At 40.0% G+C, this 23,751-nt stretch overlaps 1 protein-coding gene across 2 annotated transcripts in view; it reads right to left on the bottom strand.

The window, feature by feature from the left end:
- The window catches only part of LOC128607104 (protein NLRC5), a 252,983-nt gene extending 229,526 nt beyond the window's left edge, over positions 1 to 23,457 (bottom strand). For both annotated transcript variants that reach the window (XM_053623757.1, XM_053623750.1), the window contains exons 1-6: positions 23,353 to 23,457; positions 21,653 to 21,726; positions 16,176 to 16,301; positions 15,138 to 15,248; positions 12,966 to 13,076; positions 11,914 to 12,024 (exon numbers count right to left, since the gene is read on the bottom strand). In XM_053623757.1, coding sequence (XP_053479732.1) covers positions 11,914 to 12,024; positions 12,966 to 13,076; positions 15,138 to 15,248; positions 16,176 to 16,246 — 404 coding nt within the window. In that variant the 5' untranslated portion in view covers positions 16,247 to 16,301; positions 21,653 to 21,726; positions 23,353 to 23,457. The remainder of the gene's footprint in view (positions 1 to 11,913; positions 12,025 to 12,965; positions 13,077 to 15,137; positions 15,249 to 16,175; positions 16,302 to 21,652; positions 21,727 to 23,352) is intronic.
- Between the last annotated feature and the right edge of the window lie 294 nt (positions 23,458 to 23,751).

Here is a 23,751-nt window from a genome sequence, read left to right on the forward strand (position 1 = left end):
TATACAACATTTACACTGTTCAATAGACTACAGAGGGAGAAAAGAAACGATAATTAGTGCCTTATTAAAAATTAAATATACATGTATAATGTAATACTTTCTGAACCCACTGTATATACCTAATACACTGTAGTTTTATAATAACATTTATAATCATTTAAATATATTAATACATATTCAGAAAGTCTTTCTAAATGAATTATAAATGACTGAAGAATATTAAACTCCTAAAAGATTATTAGTGTTATAATAAATGTGGACTATTTAAAATGTACAGGTTAATTACTCACTTTAGTTTCTGCAGGTTACATTTAGGATTCTTCAGGAAATCACACAGATTTCTCACTCCAGACTCTCCTGCTTTATTCCTGTTTAGATCCAACTCTCTCAGGTGTGAAGGATTTAAAACCAGAGCAGAAGTCAAATGTGACCAGTCATCTTCTGTAATACTGCCATTATCATACAACCTAGAGAGAGTGAGAGAGAGACAGACAGAGAGAGAGGGAGACAGAGAGAGAGAGAGAGAGAGTGAGAGAGGCAGAGAGAGGGAGAGAAAGAGAGAGAGAGAGATCCTGATCTCTGGTTACTGTCTGTGTAGTGTTTCAGCGGTTCTCCTGTTTTCTCCCACCATCCAAAAACATACAGAAAGGTGGATTCGCTACACTAAATTGCCCCCTAGGTGCTCACCCTGACCAGGATAAAGCACTTGAATGAAGGAATGAGTACACACACTCACAGCCTCACCAAAACTGGGCAGAAGATTGGAAAAAAACACCAGGTGATGGTTTCCCAATCCTCATCTGTCCAGTTTGGGTGAGTCTGTGTCCACTGTAGCCTCAGATGTGGTCTTCTGCTGTTGTAGCCCATCCTCAAGGTTGGATGTGTTGTGTGTTCTGAGATGCTTTTCTGCTCAGCATGTTTGTAGAGAGTGGCTATTTGTTATTTGGTTATACTGGTTACCTTCCTGTCAGTTTGAACCAGTCTGGTCCTTCTCCTCTGACCTCTCTCATCAACACGGCGTTTCCACCCACATACCTGACGCTCACTGGATGTTTTTTGTTTTCTGCACCATTCTGTATAAACCCTAGAGACTGTTGTGTGTGTGTGTGTGTGTGTGTGTGTGTGTGTGTGTGTGTGTGTGTGTGTGTGATCTCCCAGCACTTTCAGAAATACTCAAACCAATGCAACAGTTAAAGTCACAGAGATCACATGTTCCTCCGTTCTGATCTTTGATGTGAACATTAACTGAAGCTCATGATCTGTATCAGTATGATTTCATGCATTGTGCTGCTGCCACATGATTGGCTGGTTGGAAAATTACATGAACGATCAAGTATATAGGTGTTCCTAATAAAGTGGTCAGTGAGTGTATATAAAATAAGGCATGTTTTATATTATTAGTACCTTACTGCAGTCTGTACGAGTTCCACCTGAATTATGGACACGGTCATTTATTTCAAGGCCAGTCCGTGTGGAACATTAGTCTATACTCATTTTTGTGGCTCTATAGCCGTGTATACTTCCGCTATTTTCTTGCCACAGGCTTTTCTTGACCTGGTAACAGGTGTATTTAATTAAAAATCTTGTACAGTAGCACTACTTGTATTGTTCTCCGCTTGATATATCGCTTTGCTTGTATTTCCTCATTTGTACGTCTCTGTAAAAGCGTCTGCTAAATGAATAAATGTAAATGTAAATAAATGTATTTGTGACATGAGACAGAATTAAAATTAATATATAAACACATATAAATATATAAACACAGCAGGGGCGCACGGTGGCTTAGTGGTTAGCACGTTCGCCCGGCGGGGGATTCCCGCTGGGGCCCTGTGTGTGCGGAGTTTGCATGTTCTCCCCGTGCTGCGGGGGTTTCCTCCGGGTACTCCGGTTTCCTCCCCCAGTCCAAAGACATGCATGGTAGGCTGATTGGCGTGTCTAAAGTGTCCGTAGTGTATGAATGGGTGTGTGAGCGTGTATATGATTGTGCCCTGCAATGGACTGGCACCCTGTCCAGGGTGTACCCCGCCTTGTGCCCCATGCTCCCTGGGATAGACTCCAGGTTCCCCGTGACCCTGAAGAAGGAGTAAGTGGTAGAAGATGGATGGATGGATGGATAAATACAGCAACATCGAATGTACATCGAATCCCATCCAAATAGGGCTATACTCACATCCTACCCTACTCCAAGGCCCCGCCCACACATACAGTATATAGATGTTTTAGAAAATGTATTTTTTCTCTGCACATTGGTCTCCCGTCCACAAAAAAAGGTTCTTCCAAGAAACGTATTTGAAAATGGAGAAAGAAAAACTATGTTAACTCTCATCTTCAGTGAGTAGTTTATGGAGCGAGTGAAAGTGAAGTGTGATCATGTGATCCTGCTGAGAGTGCACAGACAGAACGACACTCGCACATGGACGCTTCAATTCACAGCAGCTCACACTCTCTTAATAATCATATTGCTAATAATGTTTCACACGCTGAGGCTGGCCATTGTGCTCTCTGTTAATGACACACTCCGCACACCAGCTAATTACAGTAATGCATGGAAATACAGATCTATATGTTTATAGTTGTTCCTTACCTGAGTTTCTGCAGTCTGTAATGTGGCTCCTGCAGCAGAGCCGAGAGATGCTTCACTTTGACGTGTTCAAGTATGTTGTTGTTCAGATCCAGCTCCGTGTGCAGTAAGGGGTTTCTTCTGAAAATGTCAGTAAGACACTTGTAGGCTTCCTCTGCATCAGCACTTTTCCACAACCTGTAGAGAAAAATGATATCAGCAGGTTAATAACTGTAATGAGAGCAATAAGGAACTGATTGTTATGTGCTTTAGCTGTGCTTCAGTTTGTGTTTTCAGTGTGTATCCTTATCCAGCTATATCTGTTACACAATCAGTGCACACTAATCCTCATTTCTTAATAAAATATTCATTATCAGTCTTTACTCTTACTGTTTATAACTGTTCAAGCACAAAACTCTATCCAGCGCTGTTTCCTGGATAATCAGCAAACCCACTTAACATTACAGTGTGATATAGTGACATCAAATCATTCAAATTAAACCATTCAGCAGAATTAATCATTTTCTAATGCTAAATGCTAAAGTGATAGAAATATAGCTGTTAATGGTTATCTAGATCTTTTTTCTCACCTCAGTGTCTTCAGTGTACAGTGTGGATCCTGTAGTACATCAGTGAGCAGCTTCACTCCTGATGCTCCAGGGTCGTTCCCTCTGAGATCCAGCTCTATCAGGTGTGATGATTTCAGAGCTTCAGCCAGAGCAGCGTATCCTTCCTCTGTTATACTGCAGTCTGAAAGTCTAAGAGGACAAATATCTGTTATTATTTCATCTTCAAAGCTTTGAATATAACATTTTCTAATGCTAAATGCTAAAGTGATAGAAATATAGCTGTTTATGGTTATCTAGATCTTTTTTCTCACCTCAGTGTCTCCAGTGTATAGTGTGGATCCTGTAGTACATCAGTGAGCAGCTTCACTCCTGATGCTCCAGGGTCGTTCCCTCTGAGATCCAGCTCTATCAGGTGTGATGATTTCAGAGCTTCAGCCAGAGCAGCGTATCCTTCCTCTGTTATTCTGCAGTCTGAAAGTCTAAGAGGATAAAAGTACAAATAATTATCTTGATTTTTTTATGTACAAAAGCTCTCTCATTCTGGGCAAAAAATAAATGTGAGTAAATAAAAACAAATGATAATTTTGCTCATTTTTGATGATTAAAATAATTTTCTACACTAGAAAACTGTTCTGATAATTTTCTGATTTAGATTTTTTCCAATGTCTGGAGAAAACATGATGAAAACATTATGATAAAACCATAACAGCACATCATTATAATTCATTTTGTGTCTGAAATCTGAGACTTTTGTTCACTGCCAATCCCAAATACACCCATGTAGTGTGACTCCCAAATACACCCATGTAGTGTGACTCCCAAATACACCCATGTAGTGTGACTCCCAAATACACCCATGTAGTGTGACTCCCAAATACACCCATGTAGTGTGACTCCCAAATACACCCATGTAGTGTGACTCCCAAATACACCCATGTAGTGTGACTCCCAAATACACCCATGTAGTGTGACTCCGGCGCTCCAGTGTCTGTGTACGAACAGATGAAGAGGATTTCTGTGAAGTCACAGATCTGTCTCAGGACATGTAAATAAATTTATGGGTAATTATTTAGTTTAGTTTAGTTTATCAGTTATACATTATTTTTTTAGTAATAGATAATTACTTAAACAATAAGTATCAGTTACATGTCTTCACTTTCAGGGAGAAGGAAACAAGGGAATCCCTGACAAACACTGTGTATGTGCAGGACTTACAGAGTGCCCCTGTGTGCACAGGAACAGAATAAAAATACACACCTGCACACACTAAACTAACACAAACTCCTCTACACTCGCATCACAAAAATGAACATAACTAAAACAAACAAACAAACAAACAAACAACAACAATAAAAGATGTACATAATTTAGATAACTGTAGGAGTGTTACATGTAATTACGTGTCTGGATAACGGATGAAGTGTGTATTAGACGTTACCTCACAATCTCCAGTTTACAGTCTTTATTCTTCAGTACTGCAGAGAGCAGCTTCACTCCTGAATCCTGAATCCTGTTCTTACTCAGATTCAGCTCCCTCAGGGTGGAGGATTCTGATCTGAGAGCTGTGAGCAGAGCTGAACATCCTTTCTCTGTCAGATTACACTCACTGAGCCTGAAAGCACAATTAATCACACTTAACTGTGGGTTTTTCTTTAGCAGTTCTGTAGCAGAGGGAGGTCTTTTCTCCTCAAACTACTCATCACTACTGAAAAAGACATGGACACTAGATGAATGATTGATAACCTAAAGACAAACCATTCAGCACAGATTTATACATCATTCAATTCCTTACTGAAGTTTTTCAGGTCTGCAGTGTGGATCCTCCAGTAGATCCTTCAGTAAAGCAGAGAGTTGCTCTACTCCTGAGTCTCCTTCTATTTTCCCACTCAGATCCAGATCCGTCTGCAGTATCGGGTTTATACCCAGAACTTCACTCAGATGATCATAAGCTTTCTGTGCATCAGGACTTTTCAGCAACCTGTAGAGAGAGAAAGAACAGAGAAATGCTAACACTAATTATATTTACACCAATGCAGTGGTACTTTTCAGTAATTGTTTGGTCCATGGTGGAAAACTAAACAGTAAAACTTTACTAATTACTCAGAATTAAGGCTGTATTTTACATGTACTGGGGGAAAGCGCTCACCTCAGTGTCAGTTTACATTCTGTATCATTCATCAAACTCCTAATCTCCGTCATTCCTGAGTCTCCAGGGTCGTTCCCTCTGAGGTCCAGGTTTATCAGGTGTGATGAGCGGTTTGACTTCAGAGCTTTAGCCAGAGCAGTGTATCCTTCCTCTGTTATATTACAGTCTGAAAGTCTGGAGAAGGAGAATAAAGTTCATCATTCTCGGGTGGGTTTTGGGAAATGTTCATAATGCTTTGTTAACTTGTTCATGAGAATGTTCTTTCATTTAATTTCCAGAAACCCTTCATAACTAATGAAGTACATAAACTTGTTTGTAAATGACATGCGCGTAACAAGTTTTATTCACGTAGAATTTATCTGGAGCTTATCTGGAGCAGATTAACTGATAGTTTGTGACCAGTGTTTATAACATTTCTAGAAGGTTTTCCGTTACTTTTTGTAGCTGCAACTGGTGTTTGCAGGTGATTAAATAGAATTTACTGTATTAATAATAATAATAATAATGATAATAATACATAAATTTGGTCATTTCAAACAGTAACACTATACATATACTGTCAGAATGTCTTCTTAAAGTCTTCTTAAAGACCTCTGCTCTTCTTTCGGACACTATTAGTTTTATTTTAAGTGATGACATTACCCCAGTTTCAGCAGTTTGAATTGTTGATTCTTCAGCACACCACAGAGCTCCTTCATTCCTGATCCTCTCAGTGTATTCCCACTCAGCTCCAGCTGTCTCAGGTGTGAGGGGTTTAAACTCAGCGCTGATGCCAGAGCTGCACAACCTTCATTTCTCATCCTGACGTTATTTACCCTGTTTACAGAAAGACAACAAGTAAGAGAAGCATTTTCTCTATTTTATATCCATTTTATCTATTATTTTAAATGTAAAATGTAAGGGAATAACTGATGAAAACTAACTTGAGTATCTCAGGTCTGCAGTGTGAATCCTGCAGTAGAGCAGAGAGCTGCTTCACCTCAGAGTCTCCGTTTATTTTCTCACTCACATCGAGTTCTCTCTGCAGCAAGGGGTTCTTATTCAGAACTCTATAAAGTAACTCATAGCCTTCCTGTGCAGCAGGACTTGTCAACAACCTGCAGAGAAAAAACAAGAATATTTTTAGTGTAAACTCACTTTAAATCAGGACATGCATGCATGATCAGGTATGGGGACGTTACAACCTTTACAACGTTACAGCTGAAAAGATATGGTGTGTTTGAAAACCAATCATTGCTTAACTAAAATCACATGTACATGCTCCTATTTGTTGAGTTTATAGTTTATGGTTCAAATTGTTGTTGAAATGAGATTTATTTTGAGTCTTCCAATCAGAAGTAATTCTCACCAGACCCTTGATGCTACCAATAAAATAAAATACATAAAGAAGTCTTATAGAAATTTCACATTGCTGACTGCTACAGACCGTGACTTCTTTTGCATGAAACATGGTTCATCGATCACTGAATTACATTTTATTTTAATGTCTGTATGCAGGTAAGTATAATATTGCTGTAACGCATAGTGGTGCACAAATTTACTGTTAACCTGCTATTAATTCCATTTCTGCAACTAAAATATAGCAGCAGACCGCTCTGGCTCATTCCAAACACTGGGTTTCTTAAAACTAACCAGCAGTTTCGTCATTTTTACTGACAAGGTGGAAACACCACACTTTAAAATTTAGAGTTAGAGTTCTTTTATAATTCGCTTTTAGCATACAAACAAATGAAACTGAAGCTTAGTTCATTTACATGCATTATTACACCGCAAGTATAAATGCTGATAAAAGGCAGATGAGATGCATCAAAAAACTGTAATGGAAATGTAACAAAACTGACTTTTATTACATACTAATATTAATATTACTAATACTACATCATGACTTTAAGATTCCTAATTATTTTATGGTACTGCACAATCATTTTGAAAAGCTTATTGAATATGTTATAAAGTTTGTTCATGTTTTAAGCACAGAAACCTTCAGTATACCAGAGCCATTTAAATATTACATCCATCACTGTAGTCAATAACAGATTATTAATAAACGAGGATGTCCAACATGACAATGAGATATAACATAAGCTGTCGAGCCCGATATGTATATTATAAATGATGTATATTAGAAATGAATTGATAATAGCTGTTCACCTCAGTGTCTCCAGTGTACAGTGTGGATCCTGTAGTACATCAGTGAGCAGCTTCACTCCTGATGCTCCAGGGTCGTTCCCTCTGAGATCCAGCTCTATCAGGTGTGATGATTTCAGAGCTTCAGCCAGAGCAGCGTATCCTTCCTCTGTTATACTGCAGTCTGAAAGTCTAAACGAAGGACAAAATAAATCCTTGCTTATTATTCCACTTCTGCAGATACATTTTTATAGTTCATGCACTTAGCACCGACCCCCATCATATTCTGTTTTTCCTGCTGTGAGTTTCTTGTTAGTAATGTTGGCAGCTCTGCAACAAGTAACGCTAGAGATGTTGTATGATGTACAAACATTCTCTCTCGCTCTCTCTCTCTCTCTCTCTCTCTCTCTCAACAGGAGAGATGAACTGACCTCAGTTTCTCCAGCTTACAGTTTGGACTCTTCAGTCCGGCACAAAGCAGCTTCACTCCTGAGTCCTCCAGAGGATTACTGCTCAGATCCACCTCAGTCAGCTTGGAGGATTCTGAGCTGAGAACTGTGTGTAAAGCCGAGCAGCTTCTCTCCGTCAGGTTACACTCGCTGAGCCTGAAAGGAGAAAATGTCACATCAGAAAATGTATCAGATGTTGGTATCGGTACCAGTATCAGTAACAACGCTGCCCTATTTAGGATGAATAAATTATAAAGAGTAGTTAGGCGTATTGCTGTGAAATCCACTCAGAACAGCTCCTCTCATTCCTAAACACTGAGTTTAATAGAGAAACAGCTTTTACTTACAGAACTCTTGTGGCTTCCCGGACGACTGGTAGCAGTCTCTTAAAGCATTCATCTGACTTTATGAACTTCTGTAGCTCAAACACTTCCAGATCCTCCTCTGATGTCAGCAACACAAAGACCAGAGCAGACCACTGAGCAGGTGAGAGTTCAGCTTCAGAGAGACGTCCTGAGCTCATGTAGCTTTGGATCTCTTTCACTAGTGAATCATCATGTAACTCGTTCAGACAGCAGAACAGATTGACGGATCTCTCTGGAGATGGATTGTGTTCAAACTTGAACTTGATGTACTCAACTATGTCCTTCTGACAGTCAGAGCTGTTTACTTTGTGTGTCAGCAGACCTCGAATGAGCTTCTGATTAGACTCCACTGAGAGGCCCAGAAGGAAGCGGAGGAAAAGATCCAAGTGTCCGTTGTCACTCTGTAAGGCCTGATCCACTGCACTCTTGAGGATGTCAGACATTTCTGATATGTTGAGAAGACCAGAAAGATCAGTGGTTTGTTCTTTTGTTGGGTTTTTGTCAAGGAAGCAGAGAAATGCATATAATGTAGCCAAAAACTCCTGAACACTCAGATGCACAAAGCTGAACATCTTCCCCAGGTGGAGTCCAGACTCTGTTCTGAAGATTTGGGTACACACTCCTGAGTACACTGCCACTTCTCTGACATCAATGCCACACTCTCTCAGGTCTTCCTCATAGAATATCAGGTTTCCTTTCTCCAGCTGTTGGAAAGCCAGTTTTCCCAGTGCCAGGATACTCGCTCTGGTCTGGGGAAGATCAAGGTCACAGTTCTGATGGTACTTTTGGTCCTTGTGTTTGATCTGAAAGATCAGGAAGTGTGTGAACATTTGAGTCAGAGTCTTGGGGATCTCTCCAATCTCTGCTTCACCCAACATTCTCTCTAGAACAGTGGCTGAGATCCAGCAGAAGACTGGGATGTGGCACATGATGTAGAGGCTTCTGGAAGACTTCATGTGTGTGATGATTTTATTGGACAGGCTCTGATCACTGATCCTCTTCCTGAAGTACTCCTCTTTCTGAGGATCACTGAACCCTCGTACCTCTGTTACCTGGGCTACACACTCAGGAGGGATCTGATTGGCTGCTGCTGGTCGAGTGGTTATCCAGAGGTGAGCAGAGGGAAGCAGATTCCCCTTGATGAGGTTTGTCAGCAGCACATCCACTGAGACTGACTCTGTCACATCACACAACATCTCATTCTTCTGGAAATTTAGAGGAAGTCGACACTCATCCAGACCATCAAAGATGAACAGGACTTTGTAGGTGTCACTGTCTATTACTTCCAAGTCCTTAATGTCAGGGAAAAACTGATGAAGAAGGCTCATCAGACTGAAGGTCCCCTGCTTCACCAAATTCAGCTCTCTAAAGGGAAGTGGAAACATGAAGGTGACGTCCTGATTCTCTTTCCCTTCAGCCCAGTCCAGAATGATCTTCTGCACAGAGACTGTTTTTCCAATTCCAGCTACTCCTTTAGTCAGCACACTTCTGATGGACTTGTCTTTAAAGAGCTCATTACATTTGATGGGTGTCTCCTCTGCTGCTGGTCTCCTGGACGCTGTCTCAATCTGTCTCACCTCATGTTCTTTATTGACGTCTCCACTCCCACCCTCTGTGACGTAGAGCTCTGTGTAGATCTGATTCAGAAGTGTTGATGTCCCATGCTGTGAGATTCCTTCATTAATTCTTTTACATTTATCTAGAAGTCTGGATTTGAGCTTTCGCTGATACACAGAGGCCAGCTCTAACAAACAGGAAAAATGTGATGGTCATTATTGTAATGTATGGATACTATCCACAGTGTGAAGATCAATATTAGTCACAAACTGGAATTCATTCCTAATAAATACATAAATATGATGTAAAAGAACCAAAACATTAGGATTATCTCTGGGTCATTTATTTGATTAAAAAACTGTATTCATTAGGATAAAAATCAGTATGAAAATATAGACCAGTGGCCCAGTGTGTAATTTAAAGTGATAGAATATTGTAATAATCTAAAGCTCTTACTGATCTGCAGTGTGTGAGCGAGATCTTTCTGCTTCATGTTCTTCAGGATGTGCAGTGTGATCTTCAGCACACCCTCTCTGAAACAGTGCAGATCCTCCTCCTCCTCCTCCTCCTCAGAGCATGCTGGGAAATCAGCACTCAGTAGCTTCTTGAACCTGTTCAGCTCATTCTTCAACAGAGTGATGACTTTGTTCTCCAGCTCCTGATTTAAACAACACAATAACATCAAATTACTAAATAAATCAATAAAATGCTACATAATCTGTTATATGATTTTACACCACATTGCTGGTGAATTCTGGATTCTGATTGGTCAGAAGGTGTTAACTGGATTCATTTTCTCATTCTAATATGTTTCTATAGTAACAGCTGATTTACAGGGACTTGTACGGAGAACGCTCCACATAAATAGATTTTAAAATATGAGTAATTGTTAATATAGTAAAGATTTCTGTAAGGAGATGTTTATTTAACATTTATGGAAGGAGTCTCCAGTGTCAGCACTTTGTACGTCAGAGGTAAAGCTGTAACTTTAAAACAGACTGAAATGCACTTTTGTCTGATTACACATAATGCTGCTGTAACTGTAAACTGTTTACTATAAACTTCACTGTAAATTACTTTAATCTACTTTTTAATTTCTAAAGAAGTGTATATTAAACACACACACACACACACACACACGCACACACACACACCTTGAATATGGACTCCATCTGATTTCTGCAGTCGATTTTTGGTTTCCGTTTTTGGTTTCTGTGGATAAACAAACACTGTAAATTTTTTTAAACCTCAGCACACATCCTACAGCTCTGGTCCACACAGCTGTGATATCTGAACCCCTGAAACTCCACACACACACTCGGCTCTTATCATGGGAGAACTGGCTTCGGGCACAGGAAAGGCAGCAATGGCACTATAATGTGTGTTTCCAGTTGGGACAATTTGCACCAGGAGATAAAGCACTTGTATACCTTCTCACCTCTAGCTCCTAATTACTTATGATTACTGACAAGCAGCAAGAGTCCTTCAAGGTCACATGTTGGGTTGGGGAAGTCGGCTATGAGAGGGGATACATATGGTAGATTCACCACCACAATTTCCTCAGACAGTGGTGGTTCCTGTTGCTCTGGCAATGATGGTGTCAGAGAGAGATGAGCTGTGGCTCAGTGCAAAAACAGTGGATCTCACTCAGAACCCATTTGGACACCATCTCTAATCCTCGTATGGAGCAATTTGGACACTAGGTTAGGTTTGGGTGTTGCACTGATCTAATGGAACACAACACTGAGACTTCTCTGACCTCTAACCACACCCCCTTTGTGTGTGTCCAGCCGTACTGCTTACAGGAACACAAAAGAAAAGTGGTTCAGGATGAATTGTGAAAATGCTAGCTATTAGCATTAAATAAAGATGTCCTACAGTGGCTGGAACAGCCCAAGCCTGAGTGTTCAGTCACGCCTTGTACTGACGAGCTTCTGGAACGCCTGGGTACAGCTCGTTTTTATTCTATCCTGGAGTTTACCAAGGGCTATTGGCAGATTCCCTTATTGACAAACTTTTCCTTTTCTACCCAGAAACCACAGGGGTGCTAACTTTTGCACTCACGTGTAGGCATAGCACATACAGTATATTAAACCTACATGACACAAGACTAGAATAAGTGAGAAGAAGAGAGGAATACCTTTCCACAGAGGATGTTCCACCTTTAAAGCTGAGAGGAGGCTGCATTGAGTGGTCACTATTATAGGACACACAGCTGGATACAGGTGAGAGACGCCTTTCCTTAGTTTCACTAGAACGAAGAAAAAGTTGTTTTAGATATTTTATCTATAAATATAGTGATTTATATCTTAGGATGACATTATGTACATACAGCTACAGAATTTCATACTTCATACATATCCTCATTTGAAAGGAGCCATGTCCAGAGCGCAGTCAGTCATTACACTGCACATCTGGAGCAGAGCAGAATAAACACCTTGCTTGAAGGACTCTCAGGGGCTTGGTATCTTGGCAGTATGGGATTTATATTTTCAACCTTCTGATCAGTAGTCTAGAGTCTTGAGCACTGAGACACCACTGTCCTAACTATGCTAATGTACACGTACTGTTAGAAAGGCTTAATACCCTGACAGTGTGCTGGGCTTTAATGACTAAGTGCTTATTAGAACCGCTGGCTCCTTTAGGCCAAGACACCGCCATTATGAGCGTCTTTAGAGAGGAGAACACATGGGGCTCTCCTGGATGTGGTGCAGCTAGCAAACAGACATATTTTTGGGAGAGGTGCTGTCCAAAGTAAATTTACTAAAATGTAGTAAAAGTTTCACAGTCAGTTATGTTGTGTAACGATATCATTAGAGAGAAATTCATCAAATCCATGTTCCAAATCAGATGCCAGAGTGATATAACTGGTCCATTGCTGCTTTATTTAAAGTCTCCAGAGTGCCTAATGGGGTACAGATCTGTGCCATCAACGTCCCAGTGACGGAACATCATGACGTGATCGAGGTATTTAGTGGCCACGTGGCCTGTTAAACTCCTGGTGCCTTACAAGGTAGATAATTATGTGCTGGAGTGCATTATAATGCATTAAAAGTACATGCTCGACTACTTCTAAAACTTCCTTCATTTAACACCATCTCATATCTCATGTTATGAATAGGAAGAACATGAATAAATATGAACAGGAACAAATGAGAGGCTGTGATTTTAATGAGCAGGATAAAGGAGTACCTTTCCACGGAGGATGTTCCACCTTTAAAGTCGAGAGGAAGTGGCAGTGAGAGGTCACTCTTAAAGGACACACAGCTGGATACAGGAGAATTTGACCTTTCCACAGTTCCCCTAAAGAGTAGAGGAAAAATTGCTTTAGCGAGTCTATCTACAAAACACTGTGGTGCAGATCTCAGGATGCTTCCTGACTCCCTCAGATTGTATAATTATTAATCAGCTGCTAAAGCAATAATGCTGCTATACAGTGGCAAGAAAAAGTATGTGAACCCTTTGGAGTTTCAAAGTTTTCTGAATAAATTTGTCATAAAATGTGATCTGATCTTCATCTAAGTCAGGGGTATTGACAAATATAATGTGCCTAAAAGAATAACACAAAAAAAATTCTGATCTTTCATGTCTTTATTGAACACACTCATTCAACATTCAAAATGGCAGTGGAAAAAGTACGTGAACCCTTAGAATTAATAACTGGTTGACCCCCCCCGGCAGCAATAACCTCAACCAGGCACTTCCTGTAGCTGTGGATCAGACCTGCACATCGTTCAGGAGGAATTTTAGCCCATTCTTCCCGGCAGAACTGCTTTAGATCGGTCATATTCTTTGGACGTCTCATGTGTATGGCTCTCTTCAAGTCATTCCACAGCATCTCTATTGGGTTGAGGTCTGGGCTCTGACTCCACCCCTCCAAAAGGCGGATTTTGTTTTTCTGAACCCATTCTGTTGTGGACTTGCTCCGGTGTTTTGGGTCGTCGTCCTGTCGCATCACCCAACTTCTACACAGTTTCAGCTGACGCACAGACTTTCTCACATTATCCTGAAGAATTGTCTGATATACTTGGGAATTCATCTTCCCCTCAGTGATTGCAAGCTGGCCAGGCCCTGATGCAGCAGAGCAGGCCCAAATCATGATGTTTCCTCCTCCGTACTTTACGGTCGGGATGATGTTTTCATGATGATATGCCGTGCCCTTTCTACACCAGATGTAGTGCTGTGTGGTTTTTCCAAATAGTTAAATCTTAGTTTCATCAGTCCACAAAACATTTTGCCCATACCGCTGTGGAGTGTCAATGTGCTCTTTTGCAAACTTCAGGCGTGCAGCATTGTTCTTTTTAGTAAGCAGTGGCTTCCTTCGTGGTGTCCTGCCATAGATACCCTGCTTGTTCAGTGTTTTGCGTATTGTAGACTCATGAACAGAGATGTTCGCCAGTTCCAATGATGCCTTCAAATCTTCGGCTGTTATTCGGGGTTGTTTCTTTACCTCACTGATGAGTCTTCATTGTGCTCTTGGTGCCATTTTGACTGGGTGCCCACTTCTTGGTAGAGTAGCAACAGTCCCAAAGAGTCTCCATTTGTAGAATGTTTGCCTAACTGTAGACTGGTGAATTTCTAAAGTCTTTGAAATCACTTAGTGACCCTTGCCAGCTTTATGTAAATCAACATTTCTTGATCGTAGATCCTCTGAAAGCTCTTTTTGGCGAGGCACGGCTCACATAACCGTGTGCTTCTTGTGCAGAGCAAACTCCAAAAGTTTGAGGGGTTTTTATCAGTCAAAGTAGCTGTAGTCCACACCTCCCAACTCATTTTCTTAACCAGACTCCAGGTGTGCTAAAACCTGACTCCAATGAGCTTTTTTGAGGTCATTAACTCAAGGGTTCACATACTTTTTCCACAGGCACTATGAGGTTTTTTTGGTTGTTCTCAATAAAGACATGAGGGATCAGAATTTTGTTGTGTTATTATTTCAGACACATTATATTTGTCAATACCCCTGACTGAGATGAAGATCAGATGACATTTTATGACAAATTTATTCAGAAAACCATGAAATTCCGAAAGGTTCACATACTTTTTCTTGCCACTGTATATAACTCTTGCCCACTGACATCCTGAGTGCAGTTCTGTAAATCACCTAACAAGAGAATTATTATTATATTACTATTATTATTATTATTAGGGGATTATTATGAATAGTGATACTACTAGAACAAATTTTCATAGCAGTTCATACGAGCTGTGAATATGATACCAGTAAATTATAGATTTACTAATTAATATTAAATCAAGTAAATTCAGCACTAAATAACATTATATTGAAGCTAACATCAATTCTCCTCTCTGGAGTCATTTCTAAAGATGTTCAGAGAACTGAATGAGAAGAAGAAAGAGGAATACCTTTCCACAGAGGATGGTCCACCTTTAAAATTAGGAGGAGTTGGCAGTGAGCGGTCACTGTTATAGGACACACAGCTGGATACAGGAGAAACTGACCTTTTCTTAATTCCACTAAAGAACAGAAAGAAAGGTATTTAAGCAGTTAATGTAGTAAATTGTAGAGACCTCATGATGCTAAACCCCTTCAAACTGTATAAAGACACATCCAAACCTGGCACTTCCCCTCACTGCCACCAGAGGTCTCTGTTTCACCTTTCTCCTTTTTTAAATAGTCATTAATTATTACATTAAATGGTAAATGGCACACTTATATAGCACTTTTATCCAAAGCGCTTTACACACTGTGTCTCATTCACCCATTCACACACACTCACACACACTCACACACTCACACACCAATGGTAGCAGGAGCTGCCATGCAAGGCGCTAGCTAGGGAGCAACTTGGGGTTCAGTGTCTTGCCCAAGGACACTTCGACATGTGGAGTCACCCGGGCCGGGAATCGAACCACCAACCCTACGATTAGTGGACAACCCGCTCTACCAACTGAGCCACAGCCGCCCCATTACTCTGACTTTATCACACAACTCTACTGGTCTTGGTTCTGTTGGTTCTGTTCACAGAGATTTCCGGACTTGTTCTTTCAGTTTAACAGTTTTTTGTTTTTTTAACACACCTGTATACTTCCTACTAGCATACATTTGATCATAACATGTAAAACCCTCGCATTTAACCGTTACCAGTATGTTGCTAGTTCACTACTAGTGTTCAGATTTGGTCCCATTTGTTGACCATATATTAAGCTTCTCACAGTACTCATTCTTCATTTTTTTCTTAAACATTTTTTAAACACTGCTTTAAAAAAATAATAACATTAAATTCAGTACAATATTTCAGTCAGACCCTCCTCGATGCATAACTTTTAATAAATCCTTTATAAATTTAGGTTAGTGCATGTAGATTTCCTTTTTTTTTTTAAATTTAGAACAATCAAAGGTATCAGTAGATTATATCACATTTTTGCATTCTACATGCTTACCTTTGTATCTTGTGCTGCTCCTCTTGATGACTCATTTCAGATGTTCTGAGTTCCTCACACTCCCCCGACATTATTTCAGAAAGTCTAATGTCTGCTGTCTCTTAGTATTAGATTAGCTGAGTCCTGCTGAGATAACAACAGGGGAATATAAAATTGGCATAAATAAATTATTTATATATATACACTGTATAACCCCAATTTTATTTAATTATTACACACACACACACACACACACACACAGTATCTCACAGAAGTGAGTACACCCCTCACATTTTTGTAAATATTTGATTATATCTTTTCATGTGACAACACTGAAGAAATGACACTACATTGTAAAGTAGTGAGTGTAACAGTGTAAATTTGCTGTCCCCTCAAAATAACTCAGTACACAGCCATTAATGTCTAAACCGCTGGCAACAAAAGTGAGTACACCCCTAAGTGAAAATGTCGATGCCATGGTCGACCAAAGAAGTTGAGTGCACATGCTCAGCGTCATATCCAGAGGTTGTGTTTGGGAAATAGACGTATGAGTGCTGCCGGCATTGCTGCAGAGGTTGAAGGGGTGGGGGGTCAGCCTGTTGGTGCTCAGACCATACGCCGCACGCTGCATCAAATTGGTCTGCATGGCTGTCATCCCAGAAGGAAGCCTCTTCTAAAGATGATGCACAAGAAAGCCCGCAAACAGTTTGCTGAAGACAAGCAGACTAAGGACATGGATTACTGGAACCATGTCCTGTGGTCTGATGAGACCAAGATAAACTTATTTGGTTCAGATGGTGTCAAGCGTGTGTGGCAGCAACCAGGTGAGTACAAAGACAAGTGTGTCTTGCCTACAGTCAAGCATGGTGGTGGGAGTGTCATGGTCTGGGGCTGCATGAGTGATGCCGGCACTGGGGAGCTACAGTTCATTGAGGGAACCATGAGTGCCAACATGTACTGTGACATAGTGAGGTAGAGCATGGCCGCAGGGCAGTATTCCAGCATGATAATGACCCCAAACACACCTCCAAGATGACCACTGCCTTGCTAAAGAAGCTGAGGGTGAAGGTGATGGACTGGCCAGGCATGTCTCCAGACCTAAACCCTATTGAGCATCTGTGGGGCATCCTCAAACGGAAGGTGGAGGAGCACAAGGTCTAACATCCACCAGCTCCGTGATGTCGTCATGGAGGAGTGGAAGAGGACTCCAGTGGAACCTGTGAAGCTCTGGTGAACTCCATGCCCAAGAGGGTTAAGGCAGTGCTGGAAAATAATGGTGGCCACACAAAATATTGACACTTTGGGCCCAATTACTCACTCACTTTTGTTGCCAGCGGTTTAGACATTAATGGCTGTGTTGAGTTATTTTGAGGGGACAGCACATTTACACTGTTACACAAGCTGTACACTCACTACTTTACATTGTAGCAAAGTGTCATTTCTTCAGTGTTGTCACATGAAAGGATATAATCAAATATTTACAAAAATGTGAGGGGTGTACTCACTTTTGTGAGATACTGTACCTTTCAGCATTGATGGTGCCTTTCCAGATGTGCAAGCTGCCCATTCCATAGGCACTAATGCACCCCATACCATCAGAGATGCAGGCCTTTGAACTGAGCACTGATAAAAAGCCGGATGGTCCCTCTCTTTAGTTTAGAGGACGCGGCCTCCATGGTTTCCAAAAAGAATTTCAAATTTCAATTCGTCTGACCACAGAACAGTTTTCCACTCTGCCTCAGTCCATTTTAAATGAGCTTTGGCCCAGAGAAGACGGCAGCATTTCTGGATCATGTTCACATGGCTTCTTCTTTGCATGATAGAGCTGTAACCAGCGTTTGTGGATGGCACGGTGAACTGTGTTCACAGACAATGAGTTCTGGAGGTGTTTCAGAGCCCATGCAGTGATTTCCATTACAGAATCAGGCCTATTTTTAATGCATTGCCGCCTGAGGGCCCGAAGATCACGGGCATGTAATATCGATTTTCACCCTTGTCCCTTGTGCACAGAGATTTCTGCAGATTCTCAGAATCTTTTGATGATATTATGTACATGGCAACAGAAATGAAAGGATTCTCTGGGCTTAAAAAGCATTGATTTATGAAGACAATGAAGTTGTAGCTGATTGCGTTGGTTGGCAATAATCATAATTTCCACATGTTGATCTTTTTTTCACCCACCGCTGGAAGGCTATTGATCTGAATTTGAAACCAGGCCAGTCATGATCACCTTTTTGGCAAAATTTACATTTTTAAGTTAAGTAAAAAACAACTCATAAACCTGTATTAAACTTCTTAAGGAAATTAAGGCACAATTCTCCTATTGCTTATATGTGTCATATCACATGTTTCAAATGGAACGTTTCAAATGCAGTTCCCACAAACTGCTCCACAAGAGAGCAAGAACAGAGCTTCAACCTGAGACCCACGAGTCAGTCCAACCGCCGAGCTCCAGCCAGAAGTCAATCTCATCTCCAGAGCTCCAGCATGAGACCTACGAGGTGGTCTGACCTGCTGATCATCTGTCGGAGGTCAACGTGGCAACCTCAGGTCCAGAACTCCCGTCCACAAGGTGGCCTCCCAAGTCAAGTTCCTGTCCGAGGTCGACGAGGCAGCCTCCCAAGAGAGTGACCTCCACTGAGGACATCGCCCTGCCTTCCTGCTCTGCTTGGAGTATGTCGTTCTGCCTCCGTGCAGCACGGAGGACATCGCTCCACACACAAGAAAGGCAGATGAGACGGCCTACCATGTCAAGCCCCCTTCTAAAGCTGACGACACAACTTCCCAAGCCTGGGTCTTGCCTAATGACCCTGCCAAACCAGCCCCAGTCTCATATCTGCTCGGGAACCTGCTACTTGTTGGACCTGAGGGGCTGTGTGAACATTTTGCCCAGAGGCCAAGGACCTTCCGGGGAGGGAGAGTTTTTTGGCACTTGGTGCACTTGAGGGGGTGGCGACTCCATTTACCAGAATGCACCATGAACTACAAACATGGCCAATGACTACAACTCCCAAAGATACACACTGTCATATCACCTTCTCTTGAGAACTAATCAGACACACCTGTTCCCAATTACAATCTCAATCACACCACACTATTTAAGACACTCTTACACACAAAGCCAATCAGTACGTTTACAACAATAATCCGATATTAATCCGATTAAGAAACTAGCATGTAAACAGCGATTACTGATGACCTTAATCTGACTAAAGTCATACTAATAATAAACTTTATTTTATAAATCGCCTTTAAAAGCCGCATCTCAAAGTGCTGTACATCAAAATAAGCAGTACACAGAAAAAAATAAAACATTATAAAAGTTAATAAGAATAACAACAATAATAATAATAAAAAGTAGATATCAACAGTCAAATGCAAGTTTAAAAAAGTATTGAGTTGAGCTTTAAAAATGCCAAAGGTCTGAGCTTCCCTAAGTTCTGGAGGAAGAGAGTTCCAAAGGGAAGGATCAGAGACAGAAAAAGCCCTGTCACCTGTAGATTTTCAGAGAGTTTGTGGTCATACTCGAAGCAAACACAAATGGAATTAAGACGTGTGAGTATATAGTAAAAGAAATACATGTATTTAGGTAAGTATGCAGTTTGAGACGCAGCCCACGGCTTCAAGCAGTCGTCTATTTTCACGTACAGCACGACAAATAATTAACTGCACCTGAAGCTTTCGTAAAATTAAAAATAAAAACACCCAAAACTGTATACGGTCCCATAACAAAGACCAACTGTATGTTAATACGTGAAATTCTGGAGGAACGTCGGACGGCGTGGCGTGGGGACGTAATGACGTGTGCTGTTAATCCATCTATGTTCTATAACGTGTAAAACAGGTACATGAAAGGAGTATTCTAAAAGTGACTCATGTTTGTGATTAAGGTGTTTACCTTAAGCACAATAATGTCTTATTCAGAATAAAGGTCAATAATTAGATTACTGCTGTCCATGTAAACATAGTCATTGTGAAGTATACGCTCAGTTACATTTCGTCTCTGCCGTTACCAAGCCTTGATGCCTTGTTCGTTTATTCTGGTTTTGACTTTGTTCTTGTTTTCGACCTCGTCTTTTTGCCTTGCCTTGTTTGGACTGTTTGCCTGATCACCTGACCTCTGCCTGTCTATGTTTATTGATTTCTGCCGGATCCCCTGGACTTGTTATTTTATTAAACTGCTGTACCTTCACTTGTTTCCATCTCAGCCTCCATTATGTGATCATATGGCAGGTGTAGGCTACACTGAGATATTTATCTGACATGAGCTAATGATTATGAATAATGAATTTCCGATCTGACATGAATGGTTTAGAGCAGAGGTTCTCAACCTTTTGTAACTAAAGCCTCCCCTATCATGTAACACCCCCCGCCCCATATTGGAAAAGACCAGGTATAATGATTATTTATTGATATATGACCTAATATATCATCTGATTTTGATAGATAGATTTTTTTTTAATTTTGTGTTTTTGTACTTTTTTAAAATTACTTTTCATAACTCTTTTTTTTAAATAACTTATGACTTTTATAAAACTATATAACAGACAGGTGTGGAACATGAATGATCAAAAATGTTTCTGAACACTATAACTACTTTGAACAAGAGAACTAGGCTGTAATAACGTGGACTATTTTACATGTAAAACATGTTGCATTACATTCGTCTTGCACTTCTCGTTATCCACGACAGTCAGTGCGTTTACATGGACAACAATAATCCGATATTAACCCGATTAAGACGATACTCTGATTAAGAAACTAGCATGTAAACAGCAATTATTGATGACCTTGATCCAGCTAAAGTCATACTCAACACAAATCAAATTAAGACGTGTGGAGTATTCCTGTTTTAGTCGCATTATCGACGTGTATTACAGACATGTACACACCTTAATCACACTATTAACGTCGTGTGGGAGTTTTCACCCCATTTTGTGACAAGACACGATCACACAGCAGCGTCTGACGGCAAACAAGAGAGCACGGCTGCGTCCGAAACCGCGTACTTACCTACTATATAGTAGGTGAAATACACGTATTTTGGTGACTATATAGTAGATGAAATATACGTATTTTGGTTACTATATAATAGGTGAAATACACGTATTTTGGTTACTATATAGTAGGTGAAATACACGTATTTTGGTTACTATATAATAGGTGAAATACACGTATTTTGGTTACTATATAGTAGGTGAAATACACGTATTTTGGTGACTATATAGTAGATGAAATACACGTATTTTGGTTACTATACAGTATGTGACCATGGATTTAGATTGATCACCAGGAACAAATTTAAATTGTTCTTTAGATTTAAATTTATTCAGTGATTGATCCGATAAGCGATTTGACTATAGTGTTGCTAACAAGTTTGACATCTGACAATAAGGCAGTGGGACAACTTTCATAAAATAAAAAGAAAACAAATGAATACATTCTTCATATTGCCCACTTACATAGTTTGAAAGAAATAAAAATGAAATAACACTCACAAAATTATGAACTCCTGCACCGCACAATACCTTCAATTCCCCGGAGTTTAAACTCCCAACATCTCCGTTGAACACTGTATAAAACCACAGAAAAAGACAACTCACATAAGAAAACAATTTAAATTGAAGTATATAACATTGTGAACTAGCAAAGGAAAATAAATAAATAAATAAATAAATAAATACATAGCCTTGCACCACATGGTGTTGCATCAGAGCATCCCAGACATTACACACGATATAACTCTCTTAATATGATACTTTGTTGCCATAAACCAAGAAAACATACATCCAGAAGTGGTGTTTAACCAAAATATTGTCATGAACGATTACATTACATTTACCACTGGATGATGTGAAATCTACCAAGCAAACCCAAGAGTGAGCTTCTCTCCTGCACTTCTCACAGAACATTGCATAGAGTGTGTGTGTGTGTGCGCATGCCTAGCCTCTTCACTTATACCTAACATCGCTACTTACTGACACCTCCAGGATAACTTGCCTTTATACTTAGCTTGAAATGTTCATCTGAACATGAAAGATTTCAGTACAATGTAAGGAAAGAAACAAAATAAGCAGACCATTTACCACTTGGTTACAAGTAGATGAAATACACGTATTTTGGTTACTATATAGTAGATGAAATAAACGTATTTTGGTGACTATATAGTAGATGAAAAACACGTATTTTGGTGACTATATAGTAAATGAAAAACATGCATTTTGGTTACTATATAGTAGGTGTAACACTTATTTTGGTTACTATATAGTAGGTGTAACACATATTTTGGTTAGTATATAATAGGTGTAACACGTATTTTGGTTACTATATAGTAGATGAAATACACGTATTTTGGTTACTATGTAGTAGGTGTAACACGTATTTTGGTGACTATATAGTAGATGAAATACACGTATTTTGGTTACTATGTAGTAGGTGTAACGTATTTTGGTGACTATATAGTAGATGAAATACACGTATTTTGGTTACTATGTAGTAGGTGTAACACGTATTTTGGTTACTATATAGTAGATGAAATACACGTATTTTGGTGACTATATAGTAGGTGTAACATGTATTTTGGTGACTATATAGTAGATGAAATACACGTATTTTAGTTACTATATAGTAGATGAAATACACATATTTTGGTTACTATGTAGTAGATGAACATATATAGTAGGTGTAACACTCTTTTTCATTTATGCACGTTCATTTATGCACGTATTTGAAAAGCAATAAAATACACCGAGAACCTAAATGATGATCTGTCTGTGTTTATTTTTCTTGAAAACAATCTGCGCCCCGAGTTGAGAACCGCTGATTCAGAAGCCTTCAACTTTTCAGTCTAAAATGGCGCTGAGTGCTATATCTGAACAGGAAGTAGCGTCGTGTTTATTTCTGCTTATTGTGTGTGTTAGAGATAAAGAAGAGAGAGTGGAAATATGTCAGGAATTGTTATAATGAATATGAATATTATTCCCTCTTTAATAAATAACAGCTGTAAACTTTACACACTGTGTGTAAGAAACACAGCAGGACACACAGGTCTGTTAACTTCCCTCAGGTTAAGTTACTGCGTCACACCGCGTTATTCAATAAAGATTAAAGTCAGCTGTGGAAGAGAACACAGAAATGTTCTTCATTTAGTAAATAATCCTAAAACTGACATATTACAGCTTTATATTCATGTACTCACTGCGATTCTGTTCCAAAGAGCTTCGGGTTTTTCTCGACACAAAAATTACCTGCTTTCACTTTCACTTTTGAGTCATTTCCGGTGGAGAAAAGGCGGAGTTTCAACTACAACTTCTTACAGTGTAACATCTCTCTCTCTCTCTCTCTCTCTACAGTGTAACATCTCTCTCTCTCTCTCTCTCTCTCACTCACTCACTCACACACACACACTCCACTTTATATAAACACAGATGTAACACCAGCAGGAACTACACACACACACACACACACACATGCTCAAACACATAAATCATAAATTAGCTGTTTAGAATATGAAAAAAAGAGACATTTCTAAGAGACACAGTGGTACAGTGGGTAGAGCTGTTCCCTCACTGAGTCCCCAGTGTCTTCCTGTATCTAT

This window comes from Ictalurus furcatus, chromosome 4, assembly GCF_023375685.1.
Source record: "Ictalurus furcatus strain D&B chromosome 4, Billie_1.0, whole genome shotgun sequence".
Lineage (NCBI taxonomy): Eukaryota > Metazoa > Chordata > Actinopteri > Siluriformes > Ictaluridae > Ictalurus > Ictalurus furcatus.